At 38.9% G+C, this 20217-nt stretch overlaps 2 protein-coding genes across 3 annotated transcripts in view; both read left to right on the top strand.

Moving 5' to 3' along the window:
- The window catches only part of LOC124309459 (probable serine/threonine-protein kinase kinX), a 65331-nt gene that overhangs the window by 14787 nt on the left and 30327 nt on the right, over window positions 1–20217 (top strand). The gene's annotated exons all lie outside the window — the stretch shown is intronic.
- The window catches only part of LOC124309110 (microtubule-associated protein futsch), a 31925-nt gene continuing 23414 nt past the window's right edge, over window positions 11707–20217 (top strand). For both annotated transcript variants that reach the window (XM_046772383.1, XM_046772382.1), the window contains exon 1: window positions 11707–19525. In XM_046772383.1, the coding sequence (XP_046628339.1) occupies window positions 12188–19525 (7338 nt within the window). In that variant the 5' untranslated portion in view covers window positions 11707–12187. The remainder of the gene's footprint in view (window positions 19526–20217) is intronic.

Raw genomic sequence — 20217 nt, 5'->3', positions numbered from 1 at the left:
ATTCATAAAAGACTTCTCCAACGTAGTCTTTGAACTTTTCTGCGAAATATCTATTACTTTATAATATCATTAATACTGAATGCTTCGAGCGTGACGTTTTTTTGAAATGAAAGTTCAAAGAACTTGCGTAGTAATTGACAACAAATTTCTAATTCTAGTGGAATGTTACTTTGTTTCATAATTTTAACACTGCCACTTTAGTATATAACAAGATTGTTGCTATTTATTCATATTTGAATAATCAAACCCTCATTATTATTATCATTATTAATTTGTTATTATTTCATTTTGTCATATATTGACCTAAACCTTGAGATATATTTTGAACTTCGTCCAGTCTATTTTCGACATTTCCTTCCAGAGTTATTATATCTATGTATGGTAGGTATGTCGAAAAGATACGAATTGATCGAAGAAATAAAAATTGGTTTGCATTTTACCAGCAGACTCAAAACCTACGTTGTAAAATTTATAGGGGAGACATTTTCTTCTGACGGTACAAAAAAAAATAATTGTTCGTATCACCATGCAACGAATATGTCTCGTCGTATTCGCATCATAACGGCACATTTATGTGCTAAAACAATATACGTTTTACTCCGCATAATACATTCGCATAGCTATTCGTTTGTTTCGTATTGGTACTTAAAATTTGAACAAATGAACGAGAAAATGAGTTGAGGTTAGCTACTGGAGGGGCAGATATTATTTGAATTAATGCATTTTTGAACCCCAAAAGAGTACATAATGATTATAAATGCAATTGGTTATCCAAGAAAAGTCATTTGGAAACTATTTGATTGACCTGAACCATAGCAAGTCTTCTAATTTTCGTGGATATTGTGGGCAAATCACCTTATATCAACCCATTACTCAGCTTCGAAATCATATATCTTTTTATACCATTGGATGTTCCAATGTTTTGTTTTTCATGAAATTTAGAATCCTCATTAGACACGATATAAGCCGTATTTTTTGATGATACCTATTTTTCAGAACTACGTTCATTACTCACCACGATTCTATCGATAACAGTTCTCCTATTAGATCCTGGATCATAAAATCAAATATTCGAAATTTTTATTTTGTTTTTTTTTGGTATTTTTTGGTCGGTTACTTGGTGCAAGGTTTTGCTTATGAAGAGACAAAATCATCATCAGTTTCAATCATATTTGATAATATTAATATGTTCCACATTCAATGAATTTGTTACGTTACTGCTTGCCTATAAACAATAAGTGTTGAAACTTGAACTTTATTCATCGTGTAATCCGTGCGCCATGACATAGAGTTAGCCAGTATAGTTAGACGTATGTGAGTGGTGCCAGACTAAAGCTCCGTACTGTATACTCATAGTTTTAGTTCAACCACTTTTTCCTTCTTCTCTCGGTACAAAATGTGGTATGCGCACCTTATCACAATTACAATAAAAGTCTATTATCTGTGTCCAATAGTGAGACATCCCGTTCAAATTACCTCCAAACGCTTAAAACCCGTAAATAAGAACCGTAACACTCGTGATGTAGGATTTCTTTCTGCCTCTTCCATTGTCTCCGCAGACAGAGCGAGGGACGAGTTAAAGGATAAGTCGTAAAAATAACCGATTCGCGCGTTGGCGTGTCCAGGTCACACGACGTGACACAAAAGCCTCGCCCCTCGGAGTCAGAGCGAATCTTACGGCGCGAGTCGACCGGTTCGCCTACTGGAAATCGTCATGTTAACCAAATACGGGGCGCCAGGGACTTGGACGTAGTCGGCTGAGGACACGTACGTTCGTACCGACATATACACCTATTTAGGCATGTGTGCACGCCGGCATATCGCCGAGGCACCCATACCGGTATAACTCGAGTAGGCATTTATGCCTACACGTCGCCGATCACGCACGAAACTGTAACTTTATAATGTCAAGTATAGCATGAAAGTCGTCTATCTGTACGTCAAAACGAACATGGCGGATATAGGCGATGTGAACCCCGTGTCACGGAAGGAAAGGAATTCTTGAACCAACAAGACAGATTTTTATTGGAGTCCATTCACTTAGATCTAGTAACCCTTTTTTGCTCCAAATACGACGACTTAAATTCAACGATTTCTATTTAATCAGTTTGTCAAAATGATTTGGTCAAATATCATTTCATTCGAAGCTCATTTATTGTTGCCAAGCCGCATGCTCGTTGACAAAAACAATCCGGTACTTCAATTGAAATAAGTTGATGAATCTAGCCAACAAAAAATTTACACGGATCGAATACCACACTTTGCTGATCTAACCGGAGCTTGTTTGGCGGAACTGGTTGAATCAGTCGCACTTATTTAATTACGAGGTAAAAGAAACCCCACACACTTTGAAACAAGTAGAGAATACGTTCATCGTAAGCGTCAGTATATCAGTACTATAAACGGCCACTAGGCGGTGAACTTTCTCGGTACGGAAGTAGCTTCAGAGATATTTATAAAACCGGGTAGTCGGCTAAGAAGTCAGATTCGGACAACGTAAGACTGTATTGTTATCAGACCCAAAACAATTGGAGAAAGCGTAAAACTGAGTTTCGAACCCCCGAAATTGTTGGTAAAGACCAATGAACAGAAACTGTTGACACATCTTTAATTTATACTTGTACATATACAGCAGTAAGGTCTCGTATTTTGCTCATGATGTAGTATCGAGTAAATTCCTCAAAATTTGGAGACAACAGAAATTTCAACGATACCATTCGAAGAATACCGTTTTGTGCTTTTGAATAACTAATGCCCAGTCAATGCGAAAGACTTTTATAACAACAAATTTCATCACCTTCGTTAACCATTGCACGTTTTTCTTGACTCGACAGAACATGAATTACAACAAGCTTGATTTCGTTTTATTACAGCAATTTCATATTTTTAAAACAAGATGATATAAAAACATAATATTTAGTAATTCCAATCACACATTTTCTAGGTACAAAATTCACATTATCGCAAGGAACTCGCGCCTTGTTGTTATCTTGAATAAATCCACAGTCAGCATTATCATTCAAAGGCTTGATTCAGTTCTATAATAAGTTGTCAGAAGTATTTCGTCCGACAAAGATATTTTTTTCGATTAAGTAAGTATTGTGTTCGCCGCATTTGACTGTAGCATTTAGTTGAATCAAACGAATATCACTTGACTCACATAGTCCTTTCCCTCCGTATACCATTTAGAGTTTATTATCAGATAAAGTCTAAAAAATAATATTCGTCCTAGTTTCTTCGTGGCATCTTCCAAAACAACCTTGAAGTTCACGGTCCAACAGTTGTTTTTATTTTTCTAGTCTTTTTCTAGACCTTGCCAGGTCCGTTTCAGTATGCCATTTTAAACGCATGGTGCAAAAAGTTCTGATATCATCAATACCTGATTTCTAGTTGCGCCAACGTATAAAAAAGTCACTATCAAGTTTAGAAATAATTTGTTATCTCCACTATCACACTCGTATAAGTGTCCCATACTCTTGATTATTTTCAAAAATTCCGCGAAGAAACTGGAATAACTGTTTTTTTTTTTTTTTTTTTTTTTTTTTTTTATACACGAAATGCAAATAAGGGAAAGTCACACGGTGTGAGTCGCCTTGCAGACTTTGCGTAAAAATTCTTCGCTTCGGGAGAATTATTTCTACGGTTAAAATTAATGTTTAGACCTTTTTTAGAATGACCAAAAATTGCCCCAATTTGAAATAGTGTTATATACAACGTGCATCGACTTAGAAATATGAAGAAAACTCACTTTGGCTCATTTTAACGCCTCTTTCCACTCATTATTTGGGTAATCCTGGTGGTAGAATATTTCTGACATTTTTTAACAAATTCTGGAATTTTTCGAAAAAAATTTTGTGAAAAATTAGATTAAACTTTGTTTATTTCTCATGATCGTCGATATGTTTATTATTCTCATGTAATTCGTACAGTTTTAGAGATTTCATGAAGATTTTATTATTAAAAAAATTAAAAATTAGCACGCATGAATTTCACAAAAATTACAGGAATATTGCAACGTTTTAAAAATTTTAGTAACTTCTTCGAATGTGTCTCGAGGTTCTTTTATAAAATTTCTGAAACGCTACCGCCGTGCATTATTTCGAGCCCCGTCAATTAATTTTCGAGAAATATCGGTTTCAATTTCTTCATAAAATTAATCTTAAGTTTCGATTTTTTATTTGGAATTCTGAAATCCATCTGAAAACTATCTGTAAAATCTGTACCAAAGTATTGAAACGTATTGAAATTATGCGAAAGTGATTAGAACAAGATCAGAAGTGAACAGAGTTGAGAACAAATTTGCCTGAAATTTTTAAATAATGGTTAAAAAATATTCCTCCAGAAAACTTTGATTTTCAGAGCTTCTTAATCTCGATTTTAAATAAAACAGTTAATTCATTTGAACAAAAAACAAAAGAAATCTCACGTTTCAACTGACAATGAATCGAGTTTTGTTCTTTATCTCGCTAATTGCATATTAATTAACAATCCTAAAAATCAGATTTATTCCTATACACAAAAATTGTTCAATCGAAGACCTTATGAAAAATACAAATTTACCCGCATTTTCATGATCCTAGGTTCGCCGAAGTTTCGGAAACACCTGATTTCAAGACTGTCAACTTTATGTGAAACTTGATTTTCTAATTGAATTTATTAAAAGTCATTTTCCTGGTGCATCGCTAGAAGGGAAAACATAATTAAATGTGTACGCACCAAATAATTATTTCAATTGATTCTTTCTCTTATATCAACAACCTCGAAACAAAAATCACTGAACGACATGAGGAATTAGAAAAATGTGTAGTTGAAAATAAAATATAGTCTCTTTCAATGTATCAAGTACAGATTTATTGGAGTGAAATTTGTTCTTCTTTTATAAAATGAAATTTTTTAAAAGTATAGCACCTTTTTATCAACTTTTTTGTTACTTTTTCTCAGTAGTGGGTATCTTAGAATTTGGGGTATGAAAAATATAGAATCTAAAAGAACTCCGTAAGACGAATTCGACATATTGAATCTGAAACCACTTGTCACAATTTTGATTCACTGGATTGGATGTAGCATTATTAATCTTACAACTTTAATTTTGGGTTGAAATGAAATGAAAAATTCTTAAACCACCGAGAGCAAAATTAAGCAAATTAGTAACGAAATTCTGCCATCAGACAGAATCTTCATAACACTCTTTAATACACATTTTAATGCATGTATTACAAGAATGTGTTTCTCAATTTATTGTTTGATAGCCATTAAACATAGTTTCGGCTGCAGCTTTCTAACAGCTGTTTCGAAAAAACTTAATGATAATTAAATTACGTAATCCTATTAAACATCCTTTGCTACATTACCAGTCCAACAATCGGCTCAAATACTCTGTAAAATATGTTTGAAAAAATTGCTATAATATTCTTAACATATTTACTTATCAATTTTTTAATGAAAAAAAAAATGGTTTTTGAAGCCTTGAATTCAAGATCCCCCCTTAAGGGGGAAATAGGTTTAAAACTACGTTTTTAAACTGATTTTCGTAAATTTTTTTGTCAAAAAAGAAATGTATATAATTTATTGAAACTTTGAGAACATTTTATACATTATATATTAAAATATATATCGTAAGTTTTTTGAAATATTTCATGTGAAAACATGGAAGATATAACCTGCCACCCATTCCAGGTCATCGTCAAACTGTGTACATTCTGGAAGCGACAGTTTTCATTTAAAATCAGTAGGTTTTCAAATTTAGTTTAAGGACATGTCTTCCTTCTATACGAACCTATCTTCCCTAAAAAAAATTAAAAATCGCACTTTTTAGCGGCGTTTAAACAAGTGAGCATTACTTGTTTTCATTTTTGAAAAACTCTTTTCGCAATAAAAAAATACTTTAAACAATGATATTGCTCCAAATTTAGGTTCCCCCCTTATCGACACCGATTTGAGCCTAATTAGACCCGAACCCAACATCTGATACCATAGACCTCGTCCTCTTTGACAGACCCTGTACAGCTTTCGAGCGAATATAAGAATGTAATGAAAATCGCGAATCATACACAGTTCGTGAGAAATAACGTTGCATGGCCAGAGAAAACCGCAGGCCGCAAACGTATACCCACCTCCACGTAAATGAAGCCCACGCCTTCAGTCTGGTATCGCTTTTTCTGGAACTGACAGGCGAATAAGTAGTCGCGAGGAGAGTTTCACTCCGGACCATAAAAGATCTACCACATTTATTATGCGTCATTGCGCATCGTCAGACATACGAGCAGCAAGAGTAAGCTGAAATATACCGTATTCAACACGCATGCTGCGGCATTACAATATCGACTCGTATCGATCATGATCCTTTTTACGTGCCATGTATTATTGATACACCGCCCGTTCGCTTTGCATTGATACAAGGTATATCTTTAATACCGGCAGGATAACACGACTTTTTATAGAAATCTGACCTACCGATATATGTGCTTGTGCCTACTTGTACCGATCAAAAGTCTCGCACCATATAAGATTCGCGATGGTGAGATAATTTGTGTCACTGCGGTTCGACGAAATGTGTGTACACCAATAATGCATCATACATACGAGGCGTTCCAATGACTTCGCCGTTTTTAACTCTTTGAAGCATATATTTTTCCTTGCAGTCCAATTCCTCGAAACTGGATATGTAAGAGTTGTCGAGATCGATTATTTCAAATTTACGGATCTGATATGTGCGAAGAGGATCAATTTTTATATTTCCAATTCGCCATATCGGATCCGCCATCTTGAATTTTGAAATTACGATGCCGAATTCATTTGCAGCGACTCTGAAAACTCTGCGAATAACCAATTTCAAGCGGATCGGATCAATTTTTATATTTTGAGTAGCGCCATCTTGGATTAGCTATTTTGACTTTTGAAATTTTTACGTCGGATTCGTTTTTAACTACGCCAAAAAATCAAGATCACCGAGTTACACCTTTCTAGTCCCCCATGACCTTCCCACAATTATATTTATTCTGTAAAAACCGGCACTTTCAACACTTTGTTCATTTATAGCGCTGACTGTATTCGCGGAATCATCATAACTCCTTTTAAAACATCGACATTGACATCTGAAAAGTCTAATTATGAAAAAAAAATGACAACGATATCTCAAAAATTGAAAGTAAATCATGGATAACCGATTAAAAAAGGGTATCACAGATATGAGACGCTGTGCCGGAAAGGGTTATTTGATAGCTTTGAAACCCGAATTGAAAATAAAAAAATTTCTGTGCAACAGTTTCAGAGTTGCAAAGTTTCAAGCCTTTCCGTAATTCTTCGCACCCGTTTAGAATTTCCGGATTTCATTCTGTGTTCTGATCATTTCAAGATCAGTCCTACAACGAATTCATTTTGTTTTTACCTCCATATTCTTCTTAGCTTAGCAAAAATTTAAATAATAATCAATTTCACCGAATACTTCATTTACAAGCATATACGTTGAAGTGTCGATTAGATTTGGACATTCCATCAAAATTTGCAAAATATTCAAACTATCATTTTTGTGATTCTAAAACTTAGAGAGCGATGTAAATTTTGATTTTTTTTTTTAACCGACTCATCTTGAAATGATAGAAACAACAGATTAAATTTTGGAGAATTTTTACCTTTAAAGGTGCTACCTGAAAAAGTTTCAACCCAATCAAAATCCTAATGTTACACTTGGTCAAGTTGGCATGAAATAACCCGTACATACGTATTGACTGAGATTATGAAATGATTGCTATTAATAATATTTATTTATTTTTACAACAGCAGTCATACATTGAGGAATGGGTATTACAAGTTGGTAATAAGTTTTTCCTCCAATTCATTGAATATGAAGTTCATCTATATATATATACATTTCATAACAATTTCTCACTAATGGAAAATCAAGAATCGTTACACTTTACAAATGAGGAGGACGTAATTCTGGCAGGGGAATATTTTCCATGTTCGCTTTAACCACGTCGGCGATAGCAATTCACGGTAATCAGATTCCGCAATGGTAACATGCACGTCATATAGCCACGGATGGACGTCCTAGGAATGAGAAGGACAAGCCCCTGAATCCATGCATCTGCGGTGTTACAAATATTGTCCGCAAGGAAACGCCGAACCAATTAACGGTTAGATGAAGCTCTATTGATACGAAATTGATAAGATCGGTCAGCAAAAAATTTTCTTTTTTGTTGAGTTTCTATTGAAACAGATAAATTTCGATTCTGTAAATCGAATAGTAACCAAAATCTTTATTTATTGCTTATAAAGTTTGTTCTTGTCTTTTTTACATTGATAAATCAGTCTTAAAGATTTTGTTTGGTAGCTAATATGGGTGCCTATTCAGAAAAAAAAAGGATAACGCTTTCACCAAGATGTGATGGACTTTATCGTTATTCACGTTATCAGGAACAATATAATGAGAGCATGATGGGAGATTACGTTTCGGGTTCGATACGAGAAAGTCCGTACGAAAATAGTAGAAGTACGAAAAACATTCATTATTAAACTTTATTTGTTAATTCTTTTAAATTCGCAGTTTATTATTAATTATTATTATTAATTATTGTTTTTCAATAAAAGTAATCCAAATGTAAAATTGAAATTTGCTTAATTGCTATTGACAATAAATGTTTGAGAAAATGGGTAATTTTTCTTAAATTTCGAAATACGTTCTGATTTCTACAAAAACAAACCTTATCTAATAAAACTATTTTTTCGTTTATTAGTTACGTAGATAAGAGATCAAAATTTGAAATCTAGTACTCAAACTCAAAATTCGTGTTAACCGGTGTAATTTATTGGATTACACAGATCTGCAACCAACAAACTTCACAGGTTTTTTATACTGTTACTTATAAACTTTTACTCACTGAAACCGAGAAAAATACTGCAAAAATTCCATCACGTCAGATTTTTTCTTGATCTTGTGTTTACAGTTTCATTTAGAGTGAAACTCCCGTTTAAATGGAAATCCGGTATCCGATTCTTGATTCTAAAAATCCTATGCAAAAGTGATTTCTTACTTTCATTTAACATGTAATAGAGTGAGAGCCAAGAATAAATACAAAGAAATTTTTGGTTTAATTTTGTGCAAAATATTGTTTGGTTCATTGTAATGAAATGGTTGTTTTTTTCATTATTGGCATGCTTTTTTTTATGCAACCACCTTGTACTTTTCGCAAATACTGTACGTGACGGAGGAAAATAGTAGTCATTTTTGGGTTCAGCCGACTCGAAAACATGATCGGTATTTACCAAAAACATCCCATGAAGCTGGAATAAAATATTTTATTGCAGACCTGTGTTAAAAAGTTGAATGCCACTTAATCTTCTGGTAATATTCTGTATGAATCAGATGATAAGAAATAATTATGTTCACGCTACCAACGTATAACGACAAATGACGAGTCGAGTCGTGAAACTGGTCATTATGGCAACTACGCAGACGTCTCGATCCGAGCTTCTGACAGTATTTCTCCTCAGGTATAAAGAACCACCGCCTCGAAGCAAGATGACGTAACATAGTTTACACTCGTTGGCTGACTCTGACAATGAGATTTACTGTTACCCGCCAGTGTATTATACTCCGCATGTAGGTACTTTAATGCTGTAGAAGAACAATGAGCCGGTTGAGGTTTAATTGCCGAAAAGTACCCAAGTGGATGAAAAGATAAGTAGATATCGTACCCGCAAGACAGAACAAGGAATGTAAGAAACCTCCGCGAGTCTCGACGTCTTGCGCAATAACGAGAAGGAACGGAGACCAAGGCGGAGCGCCGATAAACAGGTCGAGAATCTAAAAATCGCAATAATGATATTTTTTCGGTGTCGTAGGACCATCAAAAACCAAAGTCTCATTTACGTACGTTTCGACCTTTTAAGAGAGAACTCTAATTAGTTTATTTACAATCACAAAAATCGAATTAACAATTGTAACCGTAGTAATGATAATTTTATCGCGTCATTAAAATAAATGGCAACACCGTAATTGGCGAGGAGTTTAGCATTTGACATATTGCAAGGTTTAAATTACAAAGGTATACATACTTATTTATTATTGAGGATATAATGTACTAGCATGATAGCATCTCTTTCTACGAAGTAAAAATTAATAACTTATCTTTGAAACAACTATAATATAACCGTCGAGAGAAATAATTAAAAAAAAAAACTTTGAAAACAAAAAAAAAAAACAACTAATCATCCTATACTCGCATTAAGCATACGTGAAATAAAGCCTGAAAATAAATGATTCGAAACACAGCTTTCAGAAATCAATCATTTTCGGTCGAGAATAGAGCCAAGCCGTCACCTACAATTTTGAAAGAATCAGGTTAGGTTTACCGTTCCTGTCAACATGCATCCGTCTACCAAAGAAGGTCTTGAATTTTTTTTGTTCGAAATATCCTTACCGGGGTAAAAGACTCCCAACTATTCACATATCTGGGTCTTTTGGCAACATGTTAAGATGTCCGCTTGAACAAGGGTCAGAGCACTCAACGTTGTGCAGTCGTTATGTTCGAAAAAAAGGCAAAAAAAAACGCGAATGAACCGAAAAAGCTGATTTTTAAATACTGTGCAGGGGAGGGGGATTAGAAAAGCTTGACTGTGTCGATTGATATCTCAACGACGATAAACGGTAGGTGAAAAATTCATATGATCTAAGTTGTAGAGCGTAAAAAAATTACCAACAAAGTATAAAATCGCAATGTTTGTATCACGACGGTGACTCGAGTTATCGCAAGAGGAGAAGATGGCATAGAAAACTCATATGAAATCTTGGTCGACAATTGCAAGTTCAGCTTTTCTAAGTACCCCCCTCCCTACACAACATCTAAAAATCAGCCTTCTCGGTTTATTTGCGTTTTCAAATGTATACGTAGAATGACTGGACTAACGTCGCCGTAGAGAAAGGAAGGGAGCGAGGAGAAACGCAATTTGACTCGAACGGCAAACCTTGTATAGACTAAAACATGGCGTTTGTTCAACGACATCATCATCGCGCCCACAATCCAAGTATCGAAAGCCGTAATATCCGAGACGGTTCAAATATTCTCATTAATAAAAACAAGAATAATAAACTAGCGATTCTAACTCGATGACACGCCTCGTTAACCGCTATGTCGGCCAGCGATCACTTCTGTTTACGATAAATGCTAAGCTGCAGCTGAAGTATTTATGACAAAAAAGGCGAGAAAGAGACTGCAGAGCGAAAGATAGTTCTATTGAAAAAATTAAAGGTATAAATATACTCATTCTGTAATCCTGCCGCTCGGTATTTCAGTTACCTAATACGTCAAATGATTATTACATAATACTCCCATCCTCCCGTTGTTGTGAAAAAAAAAAAATATCTAACCAGCCAATAATATTTCGAAAAGGCTTATCACCGTTTTTGATCGGCGTATAATGCATGGGTCTGCGGCCAGTTAGTTTATTCGCCATCATCTTGGGCCTTATATTTATCGTTAAACCGGTTTTCGCAAAGGTGTCCTTATTCCGCCGCTCTCCGTGCGTGGTGACCACATTTACGTTAGTGTTAGTCCAACATTGATACCACCAGAAAACGTAAGTGTTCGCTGGTGTTTGCTATCTCAGGCGCCTCCTACGGTCTTTTACTGATGCGAGGTGTACGGAGCACCGGAGTGGGGATTACGGCCAGCTTCGCGTTCACCAGTTCGTGAAACTATAGCTAGTACAGAAGAGGCCGGTCCGGTAGATTTGACGCGTCGCGGTGCCGACCATACGGACGAGCGATACGTAGCTGACACGACGTGTTTTTTACCTCTTGCCGCGATATTTTTACGAAAGAGTGAATTAGTGAATGCGAACGGTATTGATACGGGCTGAGAATTAAGGCCAGGAAAAAAGCGTTATCCAAAATTTTTTTATTTATATTTTATTATCGTATACGTTTTGAGTGAGATCGGTGTTGTTTCATTTTCACTTTGTGCAAATTTTTTAAACAGTTGGACTGAATTTTTCAAGGTTTTTTATAACGCTGGATTATAGTTGGTTACATAAACGACAGTATTTTTAAATAAATTAAAACTACTACGGTTGTGGAAGTTAAACTTGGAAACGTCCGGTAACAAAGTATCGCTTTACGTATAGTGTCCGAAACCTTTTTTTATATAAATAATATTATCAAACGGTCAGTGGTAAAAAGAGTGTCAACATGACGATTCACAAAAAAGGAACAGCAAATAAGACGAAAACTAAAGGCTCCGATAAGAATGTGACTGAAGTTGCCAGTACCTCGTCTAGCTCTACAGCTGACGTGTCACAATCCAGCTCAAAAAATGCGACAGTTGCCTCGACAGAAATTGTCTCAACGTCGAGTGTAGTTCAAGAAGCATCGAAAGTCATGAAGAGCGAATCTCGAAGCAGTGTTGTCGAGGTGAGCAGTTCCAGTCGTGAGGTGATAATGGATTCGAAGGGAAATGTTGTCAAGGTAATTGAGCATGCCCCAAAAACAGCCAAACATTCGTCGTCAACGTCAAAGGCCGCGCAGAGTTCAACAGATTTTATTGCCGGAGAGCAAAGAGAGCAAATAAGGCAAACGAAGAAAGAGATCAGTGATGAAAAACGAAGAACAAATGCAGGTAAAAGTGTAAAACAGATCCAAGACGGGGGACATGGTACAACTGTACGGTCGACTAAAGGTGAAAGTACTGATCAGATTAGCTCTTCTCATTTTGAAAGCAGTCAAAAAGCATCTTCCTCTTCAAGTACCGTCGTGGAATCTTCATCATCCGTGCAGGCCCACCTTGAGCAATCGTCTTCAGTGACAAGTTCCGATCAAATTCCTAGTCATTCTAATCCTACGATTCAAACATCTTCAAAATCGTTCGAATCGGCGAGGTCAAGTCAACTGATGGAGCAAGGTGTAACCAAAGATGGTCAAACGGTCAAATCAAAAACGGAAATACACAAGGCTGGACACAGACTAAACGACAACGGAAAAGTCACATCATCGAAGACGGAAAGCGTTGACAGTGAGACAAGTGTACTACCAGCTGATGGTAAGGATGGTAATAAAACCTTGCATACTTCCCAAAACGTTAAAGTTATTGGCGAGCGGGCGAGCCCAGACAAAACAACAGGCAATGTAACAATTCGTACGACAGTAACAGATAGTACTGGCAAAAGTGTGACGACGACTGAGCAGATAGGAAATGACGGTACGGCACATAATACCAAGCCCGGTGCATCTACGTGGGACGGAAAGTTTGTCCTCGAAAAATCAGTGAAACAAAATCCGAGGAACACGTCAAGTTCGAGCGTGTTTCGTCAACTCGGACAAGATTCTCCGTCACCAAAAAAGTCTAAGGATAAACGTACTAATGTATCTCGAACAGTCGCTGGAGACAATAAATCTGTAACACAAATACAACAGGGATCTTCGAAAACCACCGAAGTTCGCGGCTCGACTAACATCGATAAGAAACAATCTTCCAGTACTGTAATTCAAGATCATGACTCCACCGTTCAAAGCTATACTTTGGAAACTGTAAACACGTACGATTCTACTGGAAAGCTCATTAGCAGTGTCACTCGCCGTGTGCCTTCGGAAACTAGCGCGTTTACGGATAGTGAAGGTAGATCTATAGATCAACAGACGTTAACAATTGTTCACGAAACTGATTCCAGTGATCAAAACACGCGCTACTCAAAGCCCGGAGATTCTGCTTGGGATGGAAAATTTGTTTATGAAAAACCTTCTCCTACCCAAAAGTGGAACACATCTGATGCTTCAATATTTCAGCATCCTGGCCAAGGTGGCGTAATCGAATCCACGAAACGTATTGACTCGAGAGAATCGAATCTAGATGGTTCCTACAATAAAGAATCTACCACCAACGTACACACCGCTCGAGGATCTACGGAATCATCGGAATTCTTGACGCGCGAACGCGTAGATGTCAGCAAGGAATCTTATGTCTATTCGGACGATGGCAAGACCCCACGAACTGTTGCAGGTCCACCAGAAGGTACCCGAATCAACAAGCCTGGTCAATCGAATCCAAACAGTCAGTTTGTGCGAGAAAATCCGCAAGATAATAGGTCCAAACAATCGACCGATGCTACAGTGGTAAGAAGAACTAAGCCGAGAAATGATTCCGTGGAGGTACAAGACATAACCGAAGAAGTTAACGTCAGTAACGTCTCCGAATCCGTCTCATCTTCCTATATAGTTGAACATTCTTCAAGCAGCGATATAAAAAGCATCGATAAGGTTACCTCTGTGTCGGAAACAATCATCGAAGAAGAGCCTTCTGGAAGAGGAACTATTAGTCATACTCCTCACAATCGTCCTGTAAGCCCTGATAAATCACGAGGACATCCCAGAGACGGTGCACCTGTAAGCTATAAGCCTGGCCAATCAACCTGGGACGGACACTTTATTTATGAAAAACCACAAACACCAATTTCCGACCGGCGCCGCCCACCTAACGGTAGCCCTGTAGATTCTTTGACCAGAAGGACTAACAGGCGAAGCAACGTAATCGACATTTCTGACGTCACGGAGGATAACTCCATCAATGAAGTCGATACTGTGTCAACTTCGTATATTGTTGAGCACTCCTCAAGTCAGCAAAGTTTTACAGACTCGAAAGACCATGTAAGTATTTCTTCAATTACGTCAGAAAGAACTGTTTACGATGATCAGCAAGGTAGTCGTCCCGGTAGTGCTCAGAGGAAACATCCATTAGATGGGCATCCAACTCCTTCAGAACGTCTTGGCAGTCCAGACAAGACTACAAGACCCACAAAACCAGGATCTTCGACATGGGACGGTTCGTTTTTATATGAAAACGTACCGGATCAAAAGAAACCGGCTGACTCGAAAAGACAACCTGTTATCGGTGATGGCAAAAAACCAAGTGACAGTAGACAAAGACCCACCACTGAGAATAAAAAACTCATCAGCGGTAGCCCAAGTGAACAAAACCGCAAAAATTTACGCCACGTCAGTGATACTACCTTGAATATGGACAGTACTGTAGAAGATGAAGTCATTTCGAGTTCTATCATTGTAGAACAATCCAATATCCAAGAGAGTTTTACCGACTCAAAGAATCTAGACTTCTCCACGACGGTAACGGAGACGGTAATAATTCGCGATGGCAAACCTGTCGAAAAACAAACGATTCGGTCCATAACTGATGAACATTATCCCGATAGTCCTGAGAAGAGAGGGCCAAGTTCGCCAGATAAACTCATCAATACACCTGGAAGCCCACACAAGAAGACCGCTCATCCTGATGACGCGAGTATTCGACCCACGAAACCCGGCTCTTCGACATGGGATGGTTCCTTCGTTATTGAAAAGAGACCAACTGCACAGAAGCCCGCTGATATTCGGCAAGAACCCCGTGTGAATGATAAAAGGAAACCGATTGATGGAAGGCAACAACCGATTGACGATGGTAAGAAATCAACGACCAGAAGACCTTCAGATGGCAAGCCAAGCGATGTGGAGCGTAGAACATCGAAACATGTAAGTGACAGTACTTTGAGCGTCGGTAACACAACCAAAGATGTTTCTAGTACTTCCGAAGTCGTCACAAGCTCCTTCGTCGTGGAGCGATCTGACATCCAAGCGAGTTACACTGACTCGCAGAATGTAGATTTCTCTACGTCGTCAACGGTAGTCATTCGCGATGGTAAGCCAGTCGAAAGACACACGGTTTATTCCTCTACCGATCAGTATCGGCCTGGTAGCCCTGATAAGAGAACATCGACTCCGAGAGACAAAACTGATGGGCAAAGAAGCCCAGACAATAAAACAGGCTTACCTGATGAAAAAACTGCTCGTCCAACAAAGCCCGGTTCTTCGACGTGGGATGGGTCCTTCGTTATTGAAAAAACACAAGGGCAAAGAAAGCCCGGGGATTTGCGGAAAGAACCCGTTGTCGATGATCAGAGAAAGCCGACTGATGGAAAACGGCAACCGAACGATGGAAATAAGAGACCCTCCACCACAAAGCACGTGAGCGATAGTACTTTAACTCTCGGCAATACGACTAAAGATGTATCGAGTACGTCTGATGTAGTTACCAGCAGCTCTTTCGTGGTAGAACAGTCCAGCGCCCATGAAAGTTACAGAGATTCGAAGGACGTGAATTTTTCGACCACGTCTACTGAAACATTGCTGATACGCGACGGAAAACCTGTTGACAGATATGTGACTCATTCAAAAACCGGGCAGCGTCGACCTGGCAGCCCTGAAAAAAGAATTCCTCTTTCAGGAGAAAATATTATCGATAGACCAGAGAGTCCAACTAAAAAGGGATCTACTCCAGAAGACAAAAACATCCGACCCACAAAGCCTGGATCGTCAACTTGGGATGGATCTTTCGTTTACGAAAAGCCCCAAGAATCTACTCCAAAACTTAGCCAAAAGAAAACACCAACTGATGACAAAAAACGGCCAACTGACGTACGTTCCAAGGACGAGAAATTGGTTGACACGACAAGCCAAATATCAACTACGACTTCCACGGATCTCCGAAAAACTTCGGAAGATATCAGGGATACGTCCGATATAACGACTAGTACTTATGTTACCAAACAGACCTCCATAAGAGACTCGAAGAAATTTGGTTCAACAAGTGTGGCTGAAACAATAGTGCACGAAGAGTCTGAAAATAAGCAATCAAGGGATGACTCCAGAAAATCGAAGCGGCCGGAAGGTCTCGAAAAATCACCTGAAAGGCGACCTGGTCAACCTGGACGTCGACCAGATGGAAAAACGTCCCCCGAACAAAGGCCTGGAGAGCCAGAGAATCCTGAAGACAGGTCAACTCGGCCAAATAAGCCTGGTTCATCTACGTGGAACGGTGCATTTGTCTACGAGCATCCCAAAGAACCAACCAGTAAGCAGCCTGGTCAGAAGAAAGAGCCAACGGGTGATAAAAGACGACCATCTGATGATCAGAAAAAACTGACCGATGGGCGGCCGGAAAACCGAAAGCCCACTGACACAGTAACTCGAAAATCATCTACCACATCCACCGATACTAAAAACATTTCTAAAGATATTACTGATGTGGTGCTGACGTCTGTGAGTGACTCGAAGAAATTTGGTTCAACGGTTGTCTCCGAAACAATAGTATATGAAGGATCACCAGACAATAAACCAAGGGACGATGGTGGTCAGCCGAAGAAACCTGATGGTGACAAAATGCCTCAACATAAACCAGGTGAGCCTAAAAGGCGTCCCGATGGAAAACCGCTTCCCGACCAAAAGCCCAAAAGGGAAGAAAGCCCCGAAGACAGGTCGACGCGTCCTACCAAACTTGGCTCTTCTACATGGAGTGGTGCTTTCGTTTATGAACAGCCTAAAACACCAACCCCTACCGGCAAGAAACCTGGCCCGCAAAAAGAGCCGACCGATGGCAAAAAACGTCCATTAGAAGACAAGAAAAAACCATCCGATGAACGCCCAAAAGATCAGAAAATTACTGACACAGTTGTTCGAAAATTATCCACAACCTCCACTGATACTCGGGATATTACTGAAGACGTTACTGATGTAACAATAAATACTTACGTCAGCGAACAAACGTCTGTGAGTGACTCGAAGCAATTTGGTTCAACAGTCATTTCCGAAACAATAGTATATGAAGGATCACCAGACAATAAACCAAGGGACGATGGTGGTCAGCCGAAGAAACCTGATGGTGACAAAATGCCTCAACATAAACCAGGTGAGCCTAAAAGGCGTCCCGATGGAAAACCGCTTCCCGACCAAAAGCCCAAAAGGGAAGAAAGCCCCGAAGACAGGTCGACCCGTCCTACCAAACTTGGCTCTTCTACATGGAGTGGTGCTTTCGTTTATGAACAGCCTAAAACACCAACCCCTACCGGCAAGAAACCTGGCCCGCAAAAAGAGCCGACCGATGGCAAAAAACGTCCATTAGAAGACAAGAAAAAACCATCCGATGAACGCCCAAAAGATCAGAAAATTACTGACACAGTTGTTCGAAAATTATCCACAACCTCCACTGATACTCGGGATATTACTGAAGACGTTACTGATGTAACAATAAATACTTACGTCAGCGAACAAACGTCTGTGAGTGACTCGAAGCAATTTGGTTCAACAGTCATTTCCGAAACAATAGTATATGAAGGATCACCAGACAATAAACCAAGGGACGATGGTGGTCAGCCGAAGAAACCTGATGGTGACAAAATGCCTCAACATAAACCAGGTGAGCCTAAAAGGCGTCCCGATGGAAAACCGCTTCCCGACCAAAAGCCCAAAAGGGAAGAAAGCCCCGAAGACAGGTCGACCCGTCCTACCAAACTTGGCTCTTCTACATGGAGTGGTGCTTTCGTTTATGAACAGCCTAAAACACCAACCCCTACCGGCAAGAAACCTGGCCAGCAAAAAGAGCCGACTGATGGCAAAAAACGTCCATTAGAAGACAAGAAAAAACCATCCGATGAACGCCCAAAAGATCAGAAAATTACTGACACAGTTGTTCGAAAATTATCCACAACCTCCACTGATACTCGGGATATTACTGAAGACGTTACTGATGTAACAATAAATACTTACGTCAGCGAACAAACGTCTGTGAGTGACTCGAAGAAATTTGGTTCAACAGTTATTTCCGAAACAATAGTATATGAAGGATCACCAGACAATAAACCAAGGGACGATGGTGGTCAGCCGAAGAAACCTGATGGTGACAAAATGCCTCAACATAAACCAGGTGAGCCTAAAAGGCGTCCCGATGGAAAACCGCTTCCCGACCAAAAGCCCAAAAGGGAAGAAAGCCCCGAAGACAGGTCGACCCGTCCTACCAAACCAGGTTCCTCTACGTGGAATGGCGCCTTCGTCTACGAACAGCCTAAAGAACCGACTGGTAAGAAGCCCGAGCCAAAATCGGGACCAACTGCTGATAAAAAACAGCCCACTGACAGTAAAAAGAAACCAGGCGACAAACACCCTACTGATTCGGAGGTTCAAAAATCTTCTACTCCAATCAACGCCCCAACTGATAAGAGGCCTGAACAGAAAAAGCCTGGAGACAGTACCGACAAGCCTGAAAAGTCGAAAAATCTTTCTGAAAAACCTGGAAGTCCTTCTGAGCGTCCTGATGGAAAACGAGAACCTGAAGACCGAAGACCAGAGAGTCCCACAGATAAATCCGACAGACCAACTAAACCCGGTTCCTCGACCTGGGATGGTTCTTTCGTTTACGAAAAACCGAAACCTACAGAAAAGCCAGAGAAGCCAGCTGACGGGAAGAAACCAAAACATCCGAGTTCGCCGAAGGACGTCGTTCCAAGACGTCACCCTTCAGAGCAAAGCCCAGACGAAGTTACCAAAATTACCTTCAGTCAGTCCACCATTGATCTGCAGGACGTAACTGATATCCAGAAATCTTCATACGTCATCGAGCACTCATCGAGTTACACCAGTGTCAAGGACGTGCGCGACATCACCGAGGAATACATCACCACCGATTACACAACGGAAGAACGTCATGACTTGGTGAGTGACCATATAGAAAAGCCGAAAATTCTCGATCAGAACTAACCCGTTGCTATACATATATTTCATTAACATGCTGCATCAAAATAACCGGCGATGATACGTGCCTTAAATCTACTGGTACTGAGCTCTACTTTCACCTGGTTAGAACTGTGTCGGTTCGTTGTACGCGTAACGTAACAGGCACGAGTATGCATATAGGTACTTATATACATATGTAATAGGTATATGCGTACAGTGGAAATAATACATGCGCACGTGAACTATTCACGGCTAAAAATATCCATGATTCGCTTAGACCTCACTTGTTCAACTGCGAGAATTACTTAATACCTCAATGAATGTCTAAACTGCATTTGACTTTGATACAACAACGTACATTAGCAAATGAAGTTCTCATCACGAGTGATATATGGTACAGGTACTCACATAAATAATTATATAGTCGAACGTGAGTTTGAAAAATGTTCGTGCGTGGTTCTTTTATCCAAATCCAAACTAAATCAACATTGAACGACCTTTCGATTAAAGTTTGATCATAATTGTATAAAATATCTCGGTAGACAACGTTTGAATGGTACGCGAACATGAAATTCAACGGGAAGCATCATACAAATGGTTGAATTAGCTACCGAGATTTTTTCCGAGCTTTAACCTCAATCTTTTCGAATCTTACCTCGACTCTGCTTATC

This window comes from Neodiprion virginianus, chromosome 7 (genome assembly GCF_021901495.1).
Source record: "Neodiprion virginianus isolate iyNeoVirg1 chromosome 7, iyNeoVirg1.1, whole genome shotgun sequence".
Classification (NCBI taxonomy): domain Eukaryota; kingdom Metazoa; phylum Arthropoda; class Insecta; order Hymenoptera; family Diprionidae; genus Neodiprion; species Neodiprion virginianus.
Note: the sequence above shows the minus strand (reverse complement) of the source record. Positions and strands in the feature narration are given on the sequence as shown.